Here is a 15,465-nt window from a genome sequence, read left to right on the forward strand (position 1 = left end):
CTGTATTTACTTTAGTTCTAGTTACCATACACTGATTTGCACGTGAATAATTTCGTAACATAGATGTGTGCATCACAACTTCACAACTCCCCTTCCATTATTCCCGCTTTAAACACCCACATGTCGTTCTTCACTGAACCCCACTTGCATCATTTTAACTATCCCATACCTGCCTCCGGTACACAATAACATAACATTATAAACTAAAAAAAAAGCTGCTGATCTTCACCGGTTGGTTGACTTTTCCCGTGTGGCCACCGAGACCGGAATTTTCAGTTCAGTTCTGATTTGGTAGTTGTGACGAGTGGTTGAACGGTTTTCCTCGTAGATCGCGTGTAGACCAGTTGAACGGTGTTCAGATCAATCCAATTTATTGCTAAGCCATTAGGTCTTCTCTAAGGTGTGGGGGCGTTTCGGTTAGCGTGACCTTGGTGCCGAAGAAAATGTTTGTTTTGCCAACGGAAGGGTACCTCTTCGTTTTCGCCTTCTTGTACCATTGATTTGGGTGATGGTGGTTATGGCACAGACAATGGCAACGGCCAAACAAACGCGCTGAAGATGCACCAGACCGGAAACGAAGGGCAATTGTTAAATAGAGTGTGCTGTTTCTTCAAGTTCCCATGAGAATACACGTGTCGGTCGTGTGAAAATGTTTGCTAAAAGTTACAAAGAATTCTAAATGAACGAAATTCTGAAAGTGATGGTGCGTTGTGACCAGAGGAAATCGAAAATTATTTCGACACTACGCAACAATTGATTCGACGATTGTGCAAAGGTTAATTAGTGACGGATTGGTGCTCATCGGAAAATATCTCTTCCGCAAATTTCAAACGGTTTTCCCCCGGATAATGAACAAAACAAAAAAAAAGTATCTAAAGCTTAATGAAACAACCCTGAAAATCCGCTAAAAAAAATGTTGATTGGTCATTTCGGTTGGCGATAGATCGCCAAGCTTAGTGGCTTCGGATGACGACGCGCAATTTTCCACCCGCACGTTCAATACAATCGCCACAGCTTCAACAACAAGCATCATAACGACGAACACAACATATATGTTTCGTAGTAATATCAAAATAATCCATAAATACGATTTATTTAGCTCTGATCTGCGTTAATTATATAGTAGGACGCTTTTATTCAGTATTAGAAAACTAAAAAAAAAATTCTTGGTGGTCTAATTGGTATTAAAACTTTGAATTGGTGACATATCACGTATTTTACATATTTTATAGTTTTTAATGTTTCCTATTTACTATGGAACGATTATTATGCTGCCTCAAAACGAGGAAATAGTGCTCTAGAATACGAAATTTCCATTCAAACCAGAACATAGCACCAGTGCGGACCAGAACAAAACAAAAAACGGAATAGAACACAGATCACTGATCCATTCATTCGCCACAGCCAACCGAACCTGCGGACCTGGAAAAAGTGAAAAGTGTGGTGTGTGTGCCGCCCGGCGAAGCGAAGCACGAGCTCAGACTCATCAGCAGCTACGCTATAGGTGAGTGAATGGAACGCCGGCGCTGCTGGTTGGAAACCATGGAAAAACGCGCCAATTAGGCACTTAAAAGCGTAAAACAGGGGTGATGTGGATGGCTATAGTGCGGACGAGATAGATAAGTCCAATGGTCGAATTTTAAACTCTGATATGTACGGTTGGTTTCACGTTGAAAATATACTCTAGTGTCGTCCATATCAATCGGAATAAACTTGTCTGCAAATTGTGGAAAAGAACAATTGATTCGTCTGGGCCTTGACGTTCTGAAAACAACAGAAAACAGACACATTATACTCTACTTTTAGTAAACATTTTATTTTTATCTATCAAAATTAGTTTTGAGCAAGCAAAACTTCAAAATCTTAAAGCTTATTAAAAAAATTGATAGCATTAGTCTATCTACATTTTTTATGTTGTTTCCTGGATTTAAAAGGAAAAAAAATATTCGTAATCCCAATTTTAAGAAAGAAGACAAAAAAGAAAACTCTTTTATATAGGAATCTCTGCATTATGTGAAACAACTGAATTAGTAATCAATTTAATTGCGTTGGCTTTCCAAGATTTCGATTCACCCCACCGAAAGGCCAATGGTCACTTCAAATCATTAGAGAATCGTATGTTCGTGGTTTGGACAAGGATTCCTGAAAGTGTAGACCCACATCTAAAGATCATAAAAGGATCATAGAATTTATTTTATTTATCATCAGACTAAGGCCGGAGTGGCCTGTGCTGCACATAAAAGACTTCTCCATTCAGCTCGGTTCATGGCTGCACTTCGCCAACCACGCAGTCTGCGGAGGGTCCGCAAGTCGTCCTCCACCTGATCGATTCACATTGCCCGCTGTGCACCTCGCCTTCTTGTTCCCGTCGTATCGTTGTCAAGAACCATTTTCACCGGATTACTGTCCGACATTCTGGCTACGTGCCCGGCCCACCGCAGTCTTCCGATTTTCGCGGTGTGAACGATGGATGGTTCTCCCAACAGCTGATGCAACTCGTGGTTCATTCGCCTCCTCCACGTACCGTCCGCCATCTGCAACCCACCATAGATGGTACGCAACACTTTCCTTTCGAAAACTCCCAGTGCGCGTTGGTCCTCCACGAGCATCGTCCAGGTCTCGTGTCCGTAGAGAACTACCGGTCTTATAAGCGTTTTGTAGATAGTCAGTTTGGTACGGCGGCGAACTCTATTCGATCGGAGCGTCTTGCGGAGTCCAAAGTACGTACGATTTCCAGCCACTATGCGTCTCCGAATTTCTCTGCTGGTATCGTTATCGGCGGTCACCAGTGAGCCCAAGTACACGAATTCTTCAACCACCTCGATTTCGTCACCACCGATAGAAACTCGTGACCTCTCTTGAGCCTCTTCCTATCATGTACTTCGTCTTCGACGTATTGATGACTAGTCCAATCCGTTTAGCTTCGCTTTTCAGTCTGATGTAGGCTTCCTCCATCCTCTCAACTTCGTGAAAATCGTACCACTCGTGTCAATCCCTGCCCTTCGTATTACTCCCTCCGAAGCGATGTTGAATAGCAGACACGAAAGACCATCACCTTGCCGTAACCCTCTACGGGTTTCGAAGGGACTCGAGAATGCCCCTGAATCTCGAACTACGCACATCACCCGATCCATCGTCGCCTTGATCAACCGTATCCGTTTTCGAAATCCGTTTTCGTGCATTAGCTGCCATAGCTGGTCCCGATCGATTGTATCATATGCGGCTTTGAAGTCGATAAATAGATGATGTGTGGGCACGTTGTATTCGCGGCATTTCTGCAATACCTGACGTATGGCGAACACCTGGTCTGTGGTAGAGCGTTCACCCATAAATCCCGCCTGGTACTGCCCCACGAACTCTCTTGCAATTGGTGTTAGTCGACGGCATAAAATTTGGGAGAGTACCTTGTAGGCGGCGTTCAGCAATGTGATTGCGCGGTAGTTGCTACAATCCAGCTTATCGCCCTTTTTGTAGATGGGACACACGACACCTTCCATCCACTCCTGCGGCAGAACCTCATCCTCCCAAACCTTGGTAATCACAAAGTGCAGCGCTCTAGCTAGTGCTTGACCACCGTGTTTAAACAGCTCTCCTGGTAGTTGGTCAACTCCAGGGGCTTTGTTGTTTTTCAGCCGGCCGATCTCCTCCTGGATTTCCTGGAGATTTGGAGCCGGAAGTCGCATGTCCTGCGCGCGTGCTCCTAGGTTCATTACCATACCGCCACCGTTGTCTGCCATATCGCCATTCAGGTGCTCTTCGTAGTGCTGCCGCCACCTTTGGATCACCTCACGCTCGTTTGTAAGAAGGTTCCCGTTTATGTCCTTACGTGGCCCTTACGTGAACGGTTCAACTTCTCATAGAACTTTCGTGCGTTATTAGCGCGGTACAGTTCCTCCGTCTCGATCTTCCTGCTGGCGCTTTTTCCTCCGGAAAATCGAGTTTTGTCTGTTCCGCGCCCGTTTGTATCGTGCCTCGTTCGCCCTCGTGCGGTGTTGCAGCAATCTCGCCCATGCTGCATTCTTCTCCTCAACTAACTGCTCACATTCGCCGTCATACCAGTCGTTTCTCTGAGTGCAGCGGTTGCGGTGCTTCCAATGGCGGATCGAATATCTCTCCAGCCATCTTCAAGAGATGCTGCGCCTAGCTGCTCTTCCGTTGGGAGTGCCACTTCCAGCTGCTGCGCGTAGTCTTGGGCTAGTCTACCGTCTTGTAGCCGCCCAATGTTAAGCCGCGGCGGACGACTCCGACGCGTGTTGATCACCGTCGAGAGTTTTGAGCGCAGACATACTGCGACGAGGTAGTGGCCGGATTCAATATTCGCACTGCGGTAAGTGCGTACGTTCGTGATGTCGGAGGAGAATTTACCGTCGATTAGAACGTGGTCGATTTGGTTTTCCGTTACTTGATTAGGTGATTTCCATGTGGCCTTGTGGATATTCTTACGGGGGAAGAAAGTGCTTCGGACTACCATTCCGCGGGAGGCTGCAAAGTTTATGCATCGCTGGCCGTTGTCGTTCGATACGGTATGCAGACTATCCGGTCCGATGACCGGTCTATACATTTCTTCCCTTCCTACCTGAGCGTTCATGTCACCGATGACGATTTTGACATCCCGCAGTGGGCATCCATCGTATGTCTGCTCCAGCTGCGCATAGAACGCTTCTTTCTCGTCGTCGGATCTCCCTTCGTGTGGGCAGTGCACGTTGATGATGCTATAGTTGAAGAAACGGCCTTTTATCCTCAGCTTGCACATCCTTGCGTTGATTGGCTGCCACCCAATCACGCGTTGGCGCATCTTTCCCAGCACTATGAAGCCGGTTCCCAGCTCGATGGTGGTACCACAGCTTTGGTAGAAGGTTGCCGCTCGATGCCCGCTTTTCCACACTTTCTGTCCTGTCCAGCAGATTTCCTGCAGCGCTACGACATCGAAGTTGCGGGGATGTAATTCATCGTAGATTATTCTATCGCAACCTGCGAAGCCTAGCGACTTGCAGTTCCATGTTCCAAGCTTCCAATCGTGATCCTTTATTCGTCGCCTAGGTCGTTGCCGATTGTATCGAGTCATATTATCTTCTATGTCGTTCGTAATAGTTGTTTTTAAAGGCGGCTTATTGGGCCTGCGCAAACCTCCTGTCTCGTCGGAGGGCCGTCGTGTCAGGGCTGTTTAGCGTCCCACCTAACACCAGGACTTGGGCTTGTGCGCTTTGAGCGGCACACGCTCGCTTTGGCGGAGCCTACTTGCGGATACATGCAGCTTTTTATAGAGGTTTAACAGGGCCCACTGTCAAACCCCACCACATCCTAGGCAGGCGCCACAACTCGCAGATGGCCTGGGGAGGGATCGTCAAGCCCTTGGACATAGTCCCTGCTGCCCCCAAAGTGTGATCATAGAAGTGCGTAGTAATTCTTGCAAATTTCTGGATTTCATTTGCTAGTACAGATTGTTGAAAGTGCTCAAGAGCAGCTACAAGCCTATAATAATTCATGGAAATCGGTTGAAAAAAAACCCGCATGTACATACTTCATCCAATCTTATAAACATTCTTAAAGTTCATGAACTCATGGATTCGTAAGCTATGTTCGAAATATGTTGAAACATTCATTTTAATGTTACTATAGACTTAGCCCATAGCCTTAGCCGTGCGGTAAGACGTAACCTGGCTTAAAAACCTCGCAGTTAATAACTGTGGAAGTTTTTTGAACACTATGCTGCGAGGCGGCTCTGCCCCAGTAAGTGTGGGGATGTAATGCCAATAAGAAGAAGAAGAAGATAGACTTAGCATAGAGACTAAAAAGTTTGGGAAAAAAACTAAATTCGTGGTATTTTTGGTGAAATTCTTGAAACAATTCCGGAAGGAATTTCTGTAGGAAATTTTATACCTTGTGAGAAATTCGTAGGAGAACCTTGGGAAATTCCCTAACGAGCTTTAGGGGAATGAACTTCGGGAGAATTTCTGGAAAAAATTCTGGGTAATCTTTTGGAGAAATATTCGAAAGAATTTTTGGATGAGTTTGAACCGAATTTTCGGAGGAACTCATGGAGAATTTCTGTGGAATTTTGAGGGAATTTACGGAAGGGTAGAAGTTGAAGGGCAGGGTTGTTAATCGTTGATTTATCGTTGTCGCCGATAAAGTTGATTGTGATCAACGTTATCGGTTGCTACGATAACGATGAATCGACTGAATTATTATCGGAGTTCTATAAATTAACGTAAGTTAACTCGATAATTTTGCGAATTTTGGGGTTACTAGATTACGCAAACAAAGTTGATGTAAAATTTTGACAGAAACCGAGAATGGAACAAATTGTTTGCAGCTGGTTGACCAGAGTTAATTGAAGCGGTTCACTCTAGAATTATTGCTTAAAGCCTGCTACTCTATGAAACGAGGGGAAAGGAGGTGTTCTGTTGGTGGTTAAGTGATTTTTTTTCACTATGCAGCATAGGTTCCAATAAAAAGATAGCGGAAATTTGCATTACCCAGGCGGATTTACTGAGAGCACATAATGACTTTCCTTTGTCAAGAATATTCAGCTGGAATCGGAATCCCGGATCGGAAATGCGATCTAAGTACTAGAAATTTATTTGATGCACCGATCTGTAGTGCTACATTCCAGGTATAGAGCACCAGTACCGAGTAAATATACTCTCAATATATTGGTGTGTTATCCTTTTCACCTATTCAATATGATTCGGTAAGGCTAAGGAGATTGGTCTACACTGTGAGTCATAAAATAATCATATAACTGGGTGTTCCGGATCTTCAAATAGAAGTTTTGTTAATCATGCTAGATTAAACATTAAGTATAGGCATTCACCTTACTCTTGTTTACGTTCAAACGCACTTTTGAACGAAAACTGATGCGCATTTTCGTTTACGCCAGCTAAATCAAATGGGGAAACGATTCGAACGAACTGCATTTCGTCAGTAAACAAGAATAGGGTGATTAAAAATGCTCTCAGATTCTCTGTATGAAATTGCGACTCTGTAAGAAATTTGTTTCGGTTTCAATGCGTGACCTCCTTGAATCCCAATTCAATTTCAGGATTTAAAGGTGTTTCTGAATATTATAAAAGGCTGTCCATATACCACGTGGACAGTTTAGGGGGGAAGATGTGTATGGCAAATGTCCACGACCAATATAATTTTTATAAAATTTATATGAGCGGATGTCCACGGTGGGAGAGGAGACGGGTGTCTAAAACTGACCAAACCCTGTCCACGTGGTATAAGGCGATACAATATTTAAAATCGATATTGCAAACACAACTAGTGAATATTTGTACTTTTAACTGTAGTACCTGTTACAGTTAACTCGATAATTATCGATAAATCAACGAATACTCGATAACGATAACGTTGATTCAACGCTCACTTTATCGTCAACGAAGCATCATCGTACAACCGGTATCGTTATCGAAGTTGGCGTTAAATTAACGACGATAATTTATCGATTAACAACCCTGCTTCGTAGGAATTCTAGAATTTCTGGGGGAATTCCGTAGGCATTTGCGGAAAAATTGCTGGGGAAACTTTTGAAGATATATTTGGAGTAATTTTTTGATGAGTTTGAAACGAAGTTACGAAGTGTTTACGAAGGAATTTTCAGACAAAAAAAATCAGAAGGGTTATATACAAGATACGACCGCCCGACGTAAACTACTTTACTTCACTTTACTTTAGATCATAAGATAATAATTAATTTGCTTAGAGCTTAGAGTGATTAAGATTGTGACTTTTTTGCTTCCCTGTGCTTGAACGATAACATTTGCTGTTTTGTAAAATTTTGATGTATCTCGTTATTTTAGAAGGTTTGAATCGACAATATTAAAATCAATTTAATGCATTCTGATTATGTGAAGATGGTCCATATTAGCCATATTTTAAATAATGATGATGATTTGTTAGATGTGCCATCTAATTGTGGTGTTCGGGCATTAAGATTTTTCATAGCCATTTTTACACCTGTTTTGTTACACTTACTTCAATTTAATTGTTTCTTCTTGCTGAGAATGCCACAGAAATTAGCAGAAACAAAAATTTAAGAAGACATTCAAAAAGGTGATATTTTGGATTAGGATGTAAAAAATTTAGCTGAAGAGTCAAATAAGCTCTACTAACAATTTTTAATACTTACAGTTTGAAGCACGTGGAAAATATATTCTGAATGATGCCTTTACTCATGTAACAGGAACTTAGTCACATTTGAACAATATTTGAACATTTGATGTAATATTGTCCTAGGTACTAGGAGACATTTTTCTGAACCGTGAAATTTTCTCCAAAATTCATTATCGTAAAACGTGTTCAAATGATCAAATATAGTTTGCATCATCATCAATGGCCATATTTTATGTATAAGGTATAAAAGGAAACATAATCCGGATAGTTAGAGTTTTTTTTGTCAAATGGCTTATGTGTCCGGCACTGGAGGATCTCCCCCTAAATATAATCAACCCGAAGACTTCAAAGAATATTTCCTAATTTACTTACTTACTTACTTACGGATCCTGTACACCTCCGGTGGTGCAAAGGGCCGACTTGAAAGATCTCCATCCTGAGCGTTGCCCGGCTATCGCTTTAACCTGTTGCCAGGTTAGATTTCGGTCGACTTCTTTTATTTCTTTATTGAGGCTTCGCCGCCATGAGCCTCTGGGTCTGCCTCTGCTGCGATGTCCCGCTGGGTTCCAGTCTAATGCTTGTTTACAGATTTCGTTTCCGCCCTACGTAGAGTGTGGCCGACCCAGCCCCACTTCCGATCCCGAATTTCTGTTGCTATCGGCCTCTGGTGACAACGACGATGGAGCTCATTGTTTGAGATCCAGTTGTGAGGCCACCAGGCCCGAATTATATACCGCAGGCATCTGTTAATGAACACCTGCAGCCGTTGAGTGTTCTCCACTGATACACACCATGTTTCGCTAGCGTATAACAGCACAGATTTCACGTTAGAGTTGAAAATTCGTATTTTGGTGCTTTCACTTATCTGCCTGTTTTTCCAGATATTTCTTAAACTCGCAAAGGCAGCCCTTGCTTTCTTGATCCGTGCGCCTATGTCGATCTTGGTACCGCCGTCCGACGCCATTTGGCTACCAAGATATTGGAAGCTTTCAACATTCTCCACTGGTTGCCCGGCTACTGTGAAACTGGAAGGAGTCACCGTGTTTACATCCAACGATTTGGTTTTGTTGACGTTGATGACTAAACCTGCCGAGGAGGAGCGCTCGGCAAGGTCGTTGAGCTTACTCTGCATGTCAGAGCGCCGTTGTGCGAGGAGTGCAACGTCATCCGCCAATTCGAAGTCGTTTAGGTGCTCCATGGTTATAGGCTGCCATAACAGCCCGCGGTTTGGTTCACGGTCAATCGCACCTGCCAGAATCTCATCGATTACGATGAGGAACAGTAACGGTGATAGGATACATCCTTGCCTCACACCAGCTACGACCCGGATAGGGTCGGACAGGACCCCATTGTGCAGCACTCTACACGAAAAGGCCTCGTACTGTGCTTCGATGAGGCCGATGATTTTCTCAGGAACCCCCTTGCGTCTCAGGACGCCCCACATATTCTCGTGATTGAGACGGTCGAAAGCTTTTTCGTAGTCAATGAATACCAAGTAAAGGGACTCTTGGAATTCGTTGACCTGCTCCAGAATGATGCGGAGCGTGACAATATGGTCCACACAGGATCTTCCGGCACGGAATCCGGCTTGCTGCCGCCGGAGAGTCGCATCGATCTTCTCCTGAATCCGGGCTAGGATAATTTTGCACAGAACTTTGAGAACGGTACACAGCAACATAATGCCTCGCCAGTTATCGCATACAGTCAGGTCACCCTTTTGGGCACCTTCACTAAGATACCTTGCATCCAGTCGACCGGGAAAGTTGCGGTGTCCCAGATATTAAGAAATAAACGATGCAGTAGTTGAGCGGATGTCATGGGGTCAGCTTTGAGCATCTCGGCTGATATGCGGTCGGGGCTTTATTCGATTTCATGCTTTGGATGGCTGTTTGAATCTCTAGCAGTGATGGAGCTTCGGTATTGACGCGTGTTATACGTCGGATCCTAGGCAGATCATGCCGAGGTGGTGATGGCCTGGCTGGCACTTGAAAAAGTTGTTCGAAGTGCTCGAACCAGCGTTTCAGCTGGTCAGTTGGGTCGGTCAATAACTGATCATTCGCGTCTTTCACAGGCATCGTTGCATTCATCTTCGCCCCGCTTAAGCGTCGTGAGATATCGTAGAGGAGGCGAATGTCCCCGGTTGCGGCGGCTCTCTCTCCTTCGTCGGCCAGAGAGTCTGCCCACGCTCGCTTGTCCCGTCGACATGAGCGTTTTACTTCCTTCTCAAGAGCCGCGTATCATTGGCGGGCTAGAACTTTGGCTCCTCTGGTTTTGATCGCTCTATCGCGGCTTTGGCTTCTCTTCGCTCCTCTATCTTCCTCCAGGTCTCATCGGTGATCCATTGTTTTCTCTGGGTGCGTAGTTCGCCCAGATTGTTCTCGCTGGTGGCGATGAAGGCATTCTTGATGGCGGTCCATTGGTCTTCCACGCTGCCACCTTCCGGAATATCTGCAGCACGCGTCTCCAGTTCTTCAACGAAGGACCGTTTCACCGTGGCATCTTCCAGTCGGCGTGTGTTGAATCGTCGTCCAACTCTTTCCTCCTGCCGACGAATCCGCGCAATGCGGCGCACATAGGAGTAAATAAGCCAATTCTTGGTCAAAACTATTTTTTGCGGTTATTTGGGCATGATATTCCTAGGACGAAGTAATAATTGCCAATTATGCAGGAAAATGCATTTTTTTGGATAAATCTATCCACCTAACAGTGTAAAACCAGATAAAAATGTCAAAACACATATGTTTTCAAATAAAACCTCGCGTTTTATGTAAAATCTCTTGCTTTCGCTACGCAAACGATTCTAAAATGGCTATAATCCACAAAGTAGCAAAAAACCCGTAGTTAAAGCTTTATTCTTAAATGGATTTTCTAACATTTACATAGGAAAAAACATCTAATTTATTTTAACCCATGCCCAAGATCCCAAAAGAAAAATGGTTGTATAAATTCGCATGCACAAAAGTAAACACTGTTTTATGTTTGAACACTCTTTTCTCCTTAACTTAAATCTTAACCTGAAAAGGTGAAGCCTTTAGTAAGAAATATAAATCATTTGTATTCTATATACACACTCAGTTTTTATTTAGTCGTTCGGTAATATTTTTACCGAATTCAATCGGTAACCACATTTTTTTACAAGATTTCGGTAAAAGTTAGGATTTTACAGTTTTTCCGTAAATCTTTTACCGAACGTACAGTATTTTGTGAAATTTCTTGACGGAAGCTGTCAAAAAATTACCGAACATACGGTAAATTAATCCTCGTACCAAAGTCGGTAATCGAATACCGAAGAGAACTGTAATCGGCTAATTAGATTACTGAAATACTGTAAAATAAATCTGACAGTCGTTCAAAACATTCCGTTCGAAACAGAACGAAGAAAAACGCTTTAAAGAGATTACGAGATTGTACGAGAAAGGCAAAAATAGGTAAGCCATATTATTTTACAATAAACATCAATCGTCATTTGTTGTTCTTATTTTACTTTTTCAGGAAAGCAATTTTTGTAGTTGTTCAAAAGTTGTAGTTCATTCATTCTAATTCTTTCAGCTACTGGAGTCCGTTCACAATCCAGATTGATTGAAACTGGAAAGCCGGTACCAGAACAGCACTATCATCTGCTCGTTCCTTACGCTGTATTGTATAACAACCGATTTTCCTCGACCTTTTGACATCATAATGTAATGTTTATGATAACTTTCAAATAAATGAGCATGTTTTACCCCTTTTTGGCATTACAATTATTTTATTTCAATCGATAAAATGAATATTAATATTATGCCATAGCATGGATTTACAAACCCTACGGGTAATATTTTGGCGAAAAAACCGAACAGATCGGTAATTTTGACAGTTCAACAATTCCAAAGAATTATCGTACGTGCGGTATTGAATTCGTTTATCAAACTGATTACCGAACGTTCAGCTAAGAGAATACGGCAAAAAAAATTACCAAATACTGTAAAATATTCTAAGTGTGTACCATGACTAGAAACAACAACGATTACCATGTCCGAATCGAAGCCCACAAGATATCATAGCTAGCCATGACGAAAGTATCATAATAAGGCACCGTTCATAAATTATGATCACTCCAATGAAAACGGGTTCATCCTAAATCTAGGTAATAACCGATTTCTCTATAATGCAGAATTTTTGATAAGCGATTTCAATATAAGGTTTGCAAAAAGATATCAACGCAACTCATGGGAGACCCATTATTCTATTTGTGTCTTGACAAAATGCATGCGAAATAGCATGCTTTTTACATTTTTTTCCTGGATTCGTTATATGTGGTAATTTATGAACAAATGTTAAAATGTTTGTTGTTTTAAAATGATGAAAAATTGCATTTTATTCAAATAGCTCAGAATCTAATTTGCGGACGTTTGCGGACGAGTTTTCACGTGGAATGCTTAGTCCATATCTTGAAGTTACACCCAAGTGATTTATCTTTGCCGGATCTTGCCGTATAGATTACCTTTTCCTCTGAAGAAAAACATAAAAAATAGAAAAAATAGTGATTTTCAAGTGGTCATCACCTGAAACATAAAATTTATAATTTGACCATAAACATGAACAAAATGGAGACATACAACTATAATCTACTCATTGTGTACTAATAATAGCTGGTTGATAACATTTATGTTGTGTAAAATCAGATTTTCCAAATACTCCACAAATAAAGTAGATAAAATCCAATCCAATACCTCATTTTTGAGCCCTAATTATATTTTTTTTACAAAATTTTGGGTCATTTCTGAAATAGCCATAGTATGCAGAATGTTTTTAAGTATCTAAAAAAAATATAAGAATGTATAAATGTTGAAAATTTTTTTTTGGGTTTTGTCCACGAATTTGTTCTAGTTACTCTTCTGTGCGGCGTTCTGTGTTCTCCAAAGTTTGGCCAACGGACTTCACTCAGTCCCAGGATCTCAAGCTTCATGCGGCGTGCCTCATTGGCAAGTTGTGCCAATTTACCCTGCTGGGCTAGGGTTAAAACGTTCCATGTTCCTATTCGTGTCCGTTGTTTCGCGCTAAGAGTCGTCGCCGTAAAATCAGTCCGTATTCTTTCATTATCGGATTCTCGAACAAATTGATGTTTCGGGAACAGTAGGTTGTTGGCCCAAGGTTCCCTATCCACCGGGATGGGGCTGCCATCTTAGGTATAGCTTCCGGGAATAGCATTTCATACTCAGCCGCTGGATGCCAGAACAGACGCTGTTGGAGCCGCACCTCCTTGGTGGACAGACGCTCGATCAGTCGGGTCAAATTTGTTTAAAGTCCTACCCAACACCAGGACTAGGCTAGTGCGCTTTGAGCGGCACACGGTCACTTTGATAGGGCCTGCTTGGGAACACATGCAGCTTTTTATAGAAGTTCAACAGAGCCCACTGTCGAACCCCACCACATCCTAGGCAGACCCCACAGGACGCACCCTCTGGCTCTAGCGGATGTCAGAAAGACAACAGTGCTCAAACTACACTAACAGCTATGTACGCAACCCTTGACTGTTGATCAATTCTCAACGGAAGATTCGTGAAAGCGTGACTATTGGAACTTATGAGGTCCAGAGCTATGTTAGGCGCCCCTTCCCGGATGTCAACTCACCATTTCGCATCCCATATTTCCTAATCTGTGAGATAATTATTGTTGCGAACCGATCGAACTTTCATAAGTAAACCGGGACCCACTTTAGCCGTGAGGTAGGACGCGCGGCTACAAAGCAAGACCATGCTGAGGGTGGCTGGGTTCGATTCCCGGTGCCGGTCTAGGCAATTTTCGGATTGGAAATTATCTCGACTCCCTGGGCATAAAAGTATCATCGTGTTAGCCTCATGATATACGAATGCAAAAATGGTAACCTGGCTTAGAAACCTCGCAGTTAACAACTGTGGAAGTGCTTAATGAACACTAAGCTGCGAGGCGGCTCTGTCCCAGTGTGGGGATGTAATGCCAAGAAGAAGAAGAAGCAAAGTTATAAAGAAAACAAAAATGCTCATTATTGATATGTTATTCTTTTATGTGCTCAATTAAATTTCCCACGATTAAGTATTTCCTTAATAATTTTTCTTGCAAGCAGCAAATTGTTTCGCAACAAAAACGATTTATTCACTCGCTAAATTTCCTATATTGCCAACGTACTCATTTATTTTTAGATATTAATGAGCAACATTGCAAAACGGTTCTCCAAAAAAAATTACTGTTTTCATAGTAGTTCTCAAACTTCAAATCGCGCGTGCTAAGTCAAATTACAACCAAATCTGCTAAAAATTAGGGAAGTTCTATAAAGACAATTGATACCACCGTTTAAGCATAGGGGAGCGAAAAAGTAAAAATTTGAACCACTCTCATGAGTATGATTGACTGCCACGGTTGTTACTCTGTTTCTGCCAGGCCAGATGTAATTACAAAGAGAACCAACAGATGATATTTGAGAATAAAATAAACTTCGATGTGTACAAACGGGTGACATTTATTTAAGTAATACCGGCGCCGGCCGTGTCCGAATGCGGGCCAATTAATGAATGGGTAGGAATATGTTGATGTGATACTTGTATTAATAGAGGCCGACGAGTCATCTGCACTTCCACGAGTAAGAGGCCGTACACATATTATGTAAGCACTTATCCCTAGTAGCACAACTCACGCTGATTTGGTTGCAGCAACTCAAATGTGACCAAATTTGGTTGCATTTGAGTTACTGTAACTGCTCTACAACATGTGTGTTACTCGGGATGGGGGATAGAAAAAACATACACCTGAGGTTTTTGGACACAATGTACAATATAAGCTAAGCTTTCCATCGGTGTATTAATATTCAAAATCGGTGGTTGCGAACCTGGCGGAAAAATAGTTTTTAAAAAGAAATCCAAGATTACGATCAAAATCAATACGGCTGTCTCTATTCTTGTTATTGAAAATTGAGGATACACTTTTCCTCTTTCCAACGATATGCTGATCTCTATGATCAGTTAAGAAATGTTGGAGTTATGACAGTTTTGGTGAGTTGACAAAACCGGGGTGTCCATTAAAATGATTTCGTGTATAACTAACGAGGGGTTCATCTTTTTGAGAATTTAACTCGGATCCTTAATATACTCGCCGAAAGCTTTCGAAAGAATATAAATTTAGCCATTTTTTAGAACCTCGTGTAAATAGTGGAATTACTCAGATAACCTTGTTTATAGTTGATAATCAATTTTAATGATTACCTCTTGCTTACATCAACATGTCCAGCATCTGTACACTCACAAAAAACTCCGCATTATATTCATGAGTTTTCACATGGATTTTTGCAATGGGGTAGCGAAATGGATTCCATGTTTTCGACACATATATTCC

The 15,465-nt window shown here is 42.3% G+C and overlaps 1 protein-coding gene across 1 annotated transcript in view; it reads left to right on the forward strand.

Moving 5' to 3' along the window:
* Positions 1–15,465, forward strand: part of LOC134204008 (liver carboxylesterase 1F-like) — a 74,973-nt gene that overhangs the window by 44,133 nt on the left and 15,375 nt on the right. The window contains exons 2-3 of the mRNA XM_062678847.1: positions 296–351; positions 1,405–1,504. Of these exons, the coding sequence (XP_062534831.1) occupies positions 296–351; positions 1,405–1,504 (156 nt within the window). The remainder of the gene's footprint in view (positions 1–295; positions 352–1,404; positions 1,505–15,465) is intronic.

The sequence above is a fragment of the Armigeres subalbatus genome, unplaced genomic scaffold, assembly GCF_024139115.2.
Source record: "Armigeres subalbatus isolate Guangzhou_Male unplaced genomic scaffold, GZ_Asu_2 Contig326, whole genome shotgun sequence".
Lineage (NCBI taxonomy): Eukaryota > Metazoa > Arthropoda > Insecta > Diptera > Culicidae > Armigeres > Armigeres subalbatus.